This window comes from Hibiscus syriacus, unplaced genomic scaffold (assembly GCF_006381635.1).
Source record: "Hibiscus syriacus cultivar Baekdansim isolate YM2019G1 unplaced genomic scaffold, ASM638163v2 tig00111392_pilon, whole genome shotgun sequence".
Taxonomy (NCBI): Eukaryota; Viridiplantae; Streptophyta; class Magnoliopsida; order Malvales; family Malvaceae; genus Hibiscus; species Hibiscus syriacus.
In genome coordinates this window covers 4,223,047-4,232,530 of record NW_024063078.1, presented here as the reverse complement: position 1 = coordinate 4,232,530, position 9,484 = coordinate 4,223,047, and the positions used below count along the sequence as shown (strand labels likewise).

At 33.7% G+C, this 9,484-nt stretch overlaps 1 protein-coding gene across 1 annotated transcript; it reads right to left on the bottom strand.

The window, feature by feature from the left end:
• Positions 1-4,177: 4,177 nt before the first annotated feature.
• On the bottom strand, positions 4,178-8,662 carry LOC120160313. The gene is made up of 11 exons (XM_039170736.1): positions 8,125-8,662; positions 7,835-7,926; positions 7,513-7,706; positions 6,698-6,737; positions 6,474-6,555; positions 6,253-6,330; positions 6,038-6,163; positions 5,578-5,699; positions 4,848-4,887; positions 4,672-4,746; positions 4,178-4,433 (listed from the first exon to the last, which is right to left on the bottom strand). The coding sequence occupies exons 1-11, from the start codon at positions 8,397-8,399 to the stop codon at positions 4,298-4,300; spliced, it is 1,260 nt and encodes a 419-aa protein (XP_039026667.1). The 5' UTR covers positions 8,400-8,662; the 3' UTR covers positions 4,178-4,297.
• Positions 8,663-9,484: the final 822 nt, after the last annotated feature.

Sequence of the window (9,484 nt, the reverse complement as noted above, 5' to 3'; positions counted from 1 at the left end):
AAGATTGCATCAACATTCATGCATCATATTTAGACATTTGCAAAATAGGAGCATTTTCATTCATTTTATCCATGTTGAATATTTGACAGGAATTTCAAAATTTTAGCAAAGATTCAAATCCATCATATGATGGATCAGCTTTTCCAGAAAAAGTTCATAATGAGAAGAACTCATCTGAAGAAGGAAGAAGAAATTCATAATGAGAAGAATTTGTTCAACCTTTTGCTCAAATCCATCATCTGATGGATCAGCTTTTCCAGAAAAAGTTCATAATGAGAAGAACTCATCTGAAGAAGGAAGAAGAAATTCATAATGAGAAGAATTTGTTCAACCTTTTGCTCAAATCCATCATTCGATGGATCAGCATTTCCAGAGAAAGTTCATAATGAGAAGAACTCATCTGAAGAAGGAAGAAGAAGTTCATAATGAGAAGAACTTGTTCAACTTTTTGCTTAAATTCATCATTTGATGGATCATCATTACCAGTTAGAGTTCATAATGAGAAGAACTCATTTGAAGAAGAAGAACTTGTTCAACTTTTTGCTTAAATTCATCACCCGGTGGATCAGCAGTGCCAGTTAGAGTTCATAATGAGAAGAACTCATCTGAAGAGGAAGAAGAAATTCATAATGAGAAGAATTTGTTCAACCTTTTCCCTGAATTCATCACTTGATGAATTATTTTTTCCAGAGAAAGTTCATAATGAGAAGAACTTATCTGAAGAGGAAGAAGAAGTTCATAATGAGAAGAACTTGTTTAACCTTTTGCTCGGATTCATCACTTGATGGATTAACATTTCCAGAGAAAGTTCATAATGAGAAGAACTTATCTGAAGAGGAAGAAGAAATTCATAATGAGAAGAATTTGTTTAACCTTTTGCTCGAATTCATCACTTGATGGATTAACATTTCCAGAGAAAGTTCATAATGAGAAGAACTTATCTGAAGAGGAAGAAGAAATTCATAATGAGAAGAATTTGTTTAACCTTTTGCCTGAATTCATCACTTGATGGATTAACTTTTCCAGAGAAAGTTCATAATGAGAAGAACTCATATGAAGAAGGAAGAAGAAGTTCATAATGAGAAGAGCTTGTTCAACCTTTGTTTGATGCTATCACAGAAGGAAATAGATCAGTATCAGCATTTCCAGAAGAAGTTCATAATGAGAAGAGCTTGTTCAACCTTTTGCTCAAATGACACCTCCTTCAAGTATCAGTATTTCCAGAAGAAGTTCATAATGAGAAAAACTCATCTGACGAAGAAGAAGTTCATAATTAGAAGAACTTGTCAAACTTTTCGCTAGATTACATCACAGAAGAATATGAATTGTCATCCCCAGTGGAAGAGTTCATAATGAGAAGAACTCATCTGAAGAAGAAGAAGAAGTGCATAATAGGAAGAACTTATTCAACCTTTTGTTCGACTCGTCATAGAGAGAAATATATCAACATCAACATTGTTTAACCTTTTGTCAAATCCATCACAGAAGGAGGTGGATCGTCATTCCCAGCAGAAGAGCTCATAATACGAAGAACTTATAGCTCAAAAGTTTGGACAATTCAAGCTAAAAATGGTGCTTTTTGTCTTTGCTCCATTCCTGTTCCACAACAACGAGCAAAGAGGGGCAGCTGTAATCACCATTTTTAACTTCCCTATCCAGCAACCAACGACAGCAGCCCCTCCACGTGCATTTCCAGCACCTTCCAGCAACCAACGATAGCATCCCCTCCACCACAACAGCTCTCCAACAGCTTCCACTAAACCAGCTGTCCCTCCACGTTTCAGCAAGTAACCCAGCTGTCCCTCCTACAGCTTATCACCAAACAAACAACAATCATTACTTTTTAAGCATGTAAATGGGTTAATATATAACCCATAAAAATTACAGTGTAGAAAAAAAAGGAGGACACACAGAGATTGTAAAAAAAAAAACCAGGAGATCAAGCATCAATACAAAGAAAAAAATCAGAAAACAACAAAGGTTTTTATTTTTCAGATTTGTATTTTACTTTTATTTGTATTTTATTTTTTTCGAAATAAAAAACAGTAGGTTAATAAATTAAAAAAAATAGTAAAGAAGAGTGAGTTGTACCGGTGCCAAGGGTTCATCGTCGGAGTCTAGGTTGCCGGAGAAACGCCGATTGAAGCATTGGGAAATAAAGCTTGAGTTGTTAGGCATGGATTTTGTTAGTTTAAATCCCAAATCGGGATTTAAAATTTTTTAGGGATAAATTTTAGGTTCGGGTTTTGTGTAAGGGATGATTGGAAGAGTATTTGGCCACCGATTTACGGTGGCCGGCGACGAGGTGTGGGGGTTTTATGGCCATCGGCCGGTTATGAAAGAGGAAGAATGAGAAGATTGAGCTTCTCTCTATGAGAGAAAAGATGAAGAAGAGTGGCTAGGTTAGCCAAATAGAGAAAAATATATATATATATATAGCTTACGTTTTGGGTTATTTAATTTTAAGTCACTCTAGTTTATACTGCGTTTTACATTTCAGTCACTGTTTTTAAGGTTAAATTATGTTTAAATTCCTATGTTTTCTGCGTCCTGCGTTTTGGTCACTAAGGAATTTAGTTTAATTTGCGGGATAAATCACGCTAAAATCCCTGTACTTTAAGCATTTTTTTATTTAAATCACAAATTAGTGGGTTAATCACCCATAAACCATTCTAATTTACGCATTTTTTTTATTTTGGTCACCAATGTTATTTCTTTATTTTATTTCGATTTTTTTTGCATGCTAATTTATATTTTATTTCATTTTAGTCATTAATTAATTATGTTATTATTTTATTTATGAATATGATATTATAGTTTTAATTTTTTTATTTCAGTCACTATTTAATTGCAATTTAATTTATATTATTATTATTATTTCAATTTCAATAAGTTTAAATTATTACTTTAATTATTATGTTATTATTAGTTAGTCATATAAATATATATAATAAGTAGTATTTATTTATTTATTTTATTTTATTTTCTATTAAAATCATATTTATAAATTTAATTTTATAAATTACTTTTAAGAAAAATAATCATATTTTAATATATATTTATCAATATTAAGAAAGGACAGTCTTAAAGCAACTGGATGTCAATTTTCTGATATTTTTAAATAAAAAATAAATATTTTAATATATAAATCTGTTTTTATATTTTTTCTATTAAAATTTATTCAAAATTAAGAAAGGAGCTGTCTTAAGGCACCTAGAAGTCCTTTTCTGATATTTCTAAATAAATAAATATTTTATTTATAAATATATATAAATTATTTTTTCTCATAATTATAATTTTGAAATAATAGAATTTTAAATTAAATATATTTTGAAATTTTAAATTTCTAATAATAGAGACAATTTATAATTAAAAAGTACCAATTTTGGGCGTTGTAGGGGTGCTAATCCTTCCCTAAACGTAACCGACCACGAATCCCTTTTTATTATTAAAAAGAACGAATTTTTGGTTAAAACGCAGATCAATTTATCTTTTAACTGATATTTTCTTAAAAACTCTTTTAAAAGATAATTTTTTAGGTATTCGACCTACCTGATCCAAAAGGCCGATGGCGACTCCCAAATTATTTTCAAAACCATTTATTCACATCAATTTTCTCGCCAAATAAATATTTCGTGCCCGGACGAAAACCGGTTACGACAGTATCCAATCAATCAAGTTAATAAAGCATCCCACTTCAATGTTTAGTCCTTGAATCCATGTATATTGTTCTCAATTGTAGGAACTTGGCACTGATGTGAACCTTTACGCTTCGGTCTTTGGAGAATCTATGTTAAAATGATTCTGTAAGTTTTTGTCGCATGTCGGTCCCTTGTTTCCTGTATCTAACATTGTATGTGTGCATGTACAATATTTACTGGGTGAAATGGTTCTTTCTGTAGATGCCAATATCTTTGTACATGTGATGTAATTGCACTTGTCCTTTGATTGGTTTGGTTTTAAATTCAAGTCCTGTTTCTCTTTGCAGACAACATCCCTTGTAAGAAATCATGCATCCGGGCAAAACTTGTTTTTGGTGTTTTTCTTAATTTTATGATGCCAAAATGCTATGGGTTTTTTTCTTTGTTTTTATTAACAAAGAGGGGGTATTTATTTATTTATTTATTTACTTTTTAAAACTTTAAAGAATTAATTATAAATCAACCGATAATCCAAAAATGTTTCAAGTTCAACTAATAGTAGTTAATTGATTTAAAACCACCTAAACCAAAATAAATTCCAACGTTTACCAAAAAGAAAGCAGACTACTCCAACTACTCAAATTTGAAGTGGGAGGCTAGTCATCACCTTGAGGAAACGATGACCCAAAATCAAGCTCGGGGAAGACACCAGGAGGCCTTTCCCGAGGCTTGATCGATAACAACTGGCTTGAGTCGCCCACCACATCTGCCCATCCATAATGAGGTTCAGCCCTTCAGCAAAATATGATAACTTGTCAAGAAATACGTACATTTATACTTGATGCATGTGTATAATTTTATGTACTATCATTGAATTAGATGATACGTGTAATGACATGACATCATCTCGTTTACTGATAGTGTATTGAATTATACGCCATCAATCATCAAACAGTGACCCATATATATATATATATATATATATATATGTAGAACTATTTTTAACTAGGCCAAAAGAGAATGTTCTTACACATAATACGTCTCCTCTTCAACAATTGAATCCCCGCTTTCACCAGTTGTGCTCTTCCCATACTTGTGAACTTTCCTGTTTACCAGACAAAGGGGATTTTAGCTTCTTCCGTGTTGAATTGCATCAGAGAGAGAGAGACATGAAATAGTTTAAGGGTTTCAATAATTGTTCCATACCCGTTTCCAAGATGCTCCTCACCCCACGTTCTTGACCAACCTACGAGACCAGAATGTCTTAGTTACTAAAGTTAATTGAATAAAGTTTATGAGCAACGAAGGCACGTGCGAAATATCAAAATGATTGAGTCAGGCATATAATTCCTTAGGCCATTTCTATACCAAGAGTTGCAAAAATATGTGAATGATTATAGCTATATTTGTCAATGACGTGAAAGGGAGCAATATTGAACCAATAGGCCTTTACTTCCCATTAAAGACAAAAGGAACACACTTGTTACATACCTATACATAAATTACCGGCCTCTCTCACCCATGGGTGAATACAAGTTACATTGCAAAACGAACTAGTCTCTCTAAAAATCTTGTCACAACTCACAATATGTAAACAAACCAATTCAAATGTGCTTTTTACTTTTACTGTTAAAAGTTAAGTTTCAGGTGTCAGGAGAGATACTCGAAAATATTTATTTTCATCACGCAAACAGAAACAGGTTTTGGTCTACAGCTATGGTCGTCATGCTATGTGCAAACTTTTAGGAAATACCTATATTGTTATTTGCTTAAGGAGTAGCTAACAAGCTTGCACCCAGGCATGAGCCAATAAATATAATCAATGTGGCTACTTATCCAACCCACAAGATATTATGTAAAACCTTCAACTTGAAACACAAAAACTTCTGTCAAATAATGCATCACAAAGCATATAGCATGAAATGACTATACATACGTTCGCCACTCGGAGATAAATGCCATGTCTCCCCTTGACGTGCACCAATACCCTCAAAGAACTTCTCCTCCCACTTGTCTCCCCATTTAGATCCCACTTCAGGCTCAGCCCATTTGTCTGACCTGATTATTATCAAAATGGAAAATTTATTATAACCACAGAAAAACGCTTGGGGTGGGAAGGCCAGGCCAAATAGGAAAATATAAGAGAAGAAAAGTTTATAATCACAATAGCAGTTTTTCTTATGAGAAGATAAAACAAAGGCTGATGAAATTTTCATCAATCCAAGGACAACTATTCCAGATAAAACATGGCATGATATGATTGTTTTTCTTGTACAACTAAATGAAGATAGTAATTTGTGCCAAAATAGATCATGAACTTAACATCTAAATTAATTCAAAATCTAGTAGTGTGCTAGCACAGAATGGTTCTGCATAAGAGGCTAACTGAAAATCACCATTTGAGAACAAATCCACATCCGTCATAACGCTCTCCCCACTTTTCCCACCATGACTGTCCATTCAGCCTACCATACTTATGTGCCCCTTTCTCTGTCTGCCCTTTAGCATCATACTTCTCCCACCTACCATATACAGGAAGTATTAATAATACGAATACATAATAAGAATGAATTCTAAGATCATGAATTTCATGCATTGATATGTGACTCACCATTTCTCATACCAACCAGCATTTTCACTACCTTTTTTAGCTTGCTTCTGAGCACTCTTCTCTATCCTTGCTAAATTGCTGCAGTTTTAAACAAACAATAATCATTGCACTGATGAAAAAATTGCAAGTGTGCTCAACTGGAAAGATCCTATTTGTTACTATATGACAATTGAAAAAACTAAAGTGTTCCCTGATCAGTTGAATGATGTGGAAATAAAGACCTCCATTCATCTTGATGAAGCAATTCTTGCCAAATTTCCCACCATGAATCTCCTTCAGCATTTCTTCCGGACTTCTCAACACCTATGAAACATAGCCTCTATTAAAAGTAACTCAGATCCATGCCCAGATGATTTAAAAGTCATTTCAGCAAGAATAAACCATTTGAAATTAATTGCCACAATTACGTCATAGAATAAAACAATGAAAATGCAAGTAAAAGTACCTAGCTCTTTGTATCCACTCCTGTCACTTTTCTCCCACCACTGTCAAGGATATCAGTTAATCCAATTAAATACTTATTGGGATTATAAATACATGTTAAGTAACAGAAACAGAAACATATTACAGTTTGCTAGTAGTACTGCGATTCCATACTCAAAATCTTTAAGAATCGTCCTCTTTCCTCTATTTAACTAACATTTAAAGTTTTGGATGCTCACATCTCTTGAGCTACTACAACTCAAATCTTTCTTGAGTTACATTGTCTCACAGATATGATGATTCATTATACAAACTCCTTGGGACCCCCACTCCCAAAATAAACAAAAATAAGCACAGAAGTCGGCTGATCCTATCTTTGTTGCAAAGCACCAGAGAATGGACATTCTAACTGAATTTAAGTTATTTCTTTTGCATTATAATAATAACAGACAGACACATACTTCAAATACTTCCACCAAAAAAATTGACCATTTAACACAGAAATAGACATTAGGCATTGATAAGAACATGGATATCAGACTATCAGAGTAGCAAATTTCACATTCAACATGGATAACTTTGAGAGTTCTGGAAATATTAGCAAATGATGGCCTGTTAGAAACATCCTTCCAAGTTTGGAAATAGAAAGAAGTTTCTCCCAAGAGTTCTCTTCAAACAAATTTGGTGGCAAACATTGCACCTAATTGCTTTAATTTACAATCATAAGTTCATGTTCGTTGATATTTGAAAGAACACTAGGATCTTCCGCTCGATTGCAACTATAAGATCAACAAAATTCATACATCAAAGTGTCATATAATAAGAAACATAATATACCGTTCCCATCCATTCAGAGGATCCATCATGGGATTTACCACCCATCCTTGTCCATCTACACCAGAATCCGTTCTCACCAAGGTCCTCTCCACTTTCTCGATACCAAGTACTTCCATCTTCATTTGTTCCAGACTCATAAACATTCTCATTTAACAAGCTAATGTCCCAGTCCTTCTCATTTGCAATACCAGTGTCTATAATGACGAAAGAAGAGAACAACCACTTCCCACATTAATCTAAATGACATCAGAAACCTTAAATATATAAGCACAGAGAGAAATTCAAAATAAGATTCAACAGCGTAATGAGCTTCCTGTGTTACCTCTTGTCGGTGGAGTATCACGAGACTGAGGACCTGAATTTCGTGGAGTACACTGAGGGTAGAACTTTTGCTGTTTGGAAGAAAACCGAGATCTGTAACAAGCATAATATGAGATCAACATTACATTACAAGCTTTGACGGTGAACACGACATTTTAAGTTTTTGCATAAAAATCAACATAATATTCAAAATCCTATTCACAAAAAAAATGACTAAATTAGCAAATCACTTATCCGTTGTTTAGCTAAAAAGAAAATACATTCTTAATAACGCTAAAAGCAGTGACGTACTGAGCCGAAGCAAACGGCGTTGCAGGAGATGACATAACTCGGACCCTGTGAAGGCAATTCTCGCCTTTCTTCTCATTTTCATTGCCTGAACCGTCGGCTCTCCGGATTGGGAGCACGGAGTCGGAGCAGCAGCAACTGATTCGACTCAACGTAGTGAACTGATCACGACGAAAACACATTCTCCGTTTTTTGGTCGGCGCGAATCCATCGGAGACATATAGCTTGAAGAGGCCGAACTCAAACTGAGTTGCGAGTCCTCTGTGATTCATTGCCATAGATTAAGAAATTGCCATGGACGAGTCCAGAAAAAGAAAGCCAAAATATATAAACTTAAATTGAAAAAAAAAACGATGAGTAGAGTTTTGTTATACAAGGAAACTGGATTCGGAAGGAGTGGGAGTTGAAAACCTAGAGAAATGGGCGGCCAACGGCAATGTAATAGAGAAAATATCGGTAGAATCTTTGCGTTTGGGATTCATTTGACGGCCACAGAACTTGTTCTAAACAACGCTGGAACTTAAAAGGAACAAAGAGAAGTGTGTGGTGGAGTGGGAAGAGATGAGAATATCATGAGATCGGTGGCTCTGTGGGCTTCAGCCACTGACGACCCCTCACGGTTGGGGTTTGTGGGCAGCAGTTCCCGTGGTCCCCGCGATTTAATCATACACGTCAGCAGTTTCCGTGGTCCCTTATGTCTCTCTCGATTCGCCACTTGTTTTCACATCAGCCGTCACTTTCTTTCTTTCTTTTCCATTTTCTTCTCTCTCTCTCTCGCCATTTTTTAAGGACAATCATTATAGGAAATACTAGTGACCTTAACATTAGTCTGATTTATATTTAGAATTCGTGAATGGATTATGTATCTTCGAGGCCATCAGCTTTATCAAAATTGGGATAAAAAATTTGTATTTATAAATATTAATAAAAAATTAAATTAAACTAATTATATAAATCGATTATTTTTCTAAAATTATTGAAGAATCTTTTAATCCCATAAGATTTATTGAAAAATAGACGCATTTAAAACATATAAAATCAATATACACAAATGCCACGATTTTTAAAAACCTCTAATTATCGGTGTATAAAGGTAAAAATTATATATAATGTGTTTTTCATTAATATCTTTAAAAAAAATTAAAAATTAGATATGCTGTTGCTTCTTAACTTTGATTGTAGAATTAAAAAATTTATCATCATTATATCAAATAATTATTCTATATTTGTATGTGTGAGAGTACATATTATCGGTTGGATTGTCTAAGAAAAGACAACCTAATTTAAGATTAAAGAAAGATACAACTAAAAATGTTTAAAAAATTAATATTTTCGATTGAGCGCAACTTAAAATGTTAATTTT

Coding starts and splice junctions, on each gene's coding strand:
- LOC120160313 (XM_039170736.1), bottom strand. CDS start 8,399: ATGGCAATGAATCACAGAGGACTCGCAACTCAGTTTGAGTTCGGCCTC. Junction 7,707..7,834: donor TGATACTCCACCGACAAGAG/GTAACACAGGAA, acceptor TCGTCATTATAG/ACACTGGTATTGCAAATGAG. Junction 6,556..6,697: donor GAGTGGATACAAAGAGCTAG/GTACTTTTACTT, acceptor TATGTTTCATAG/GTGTTGAGAAGTCCGGAAGA.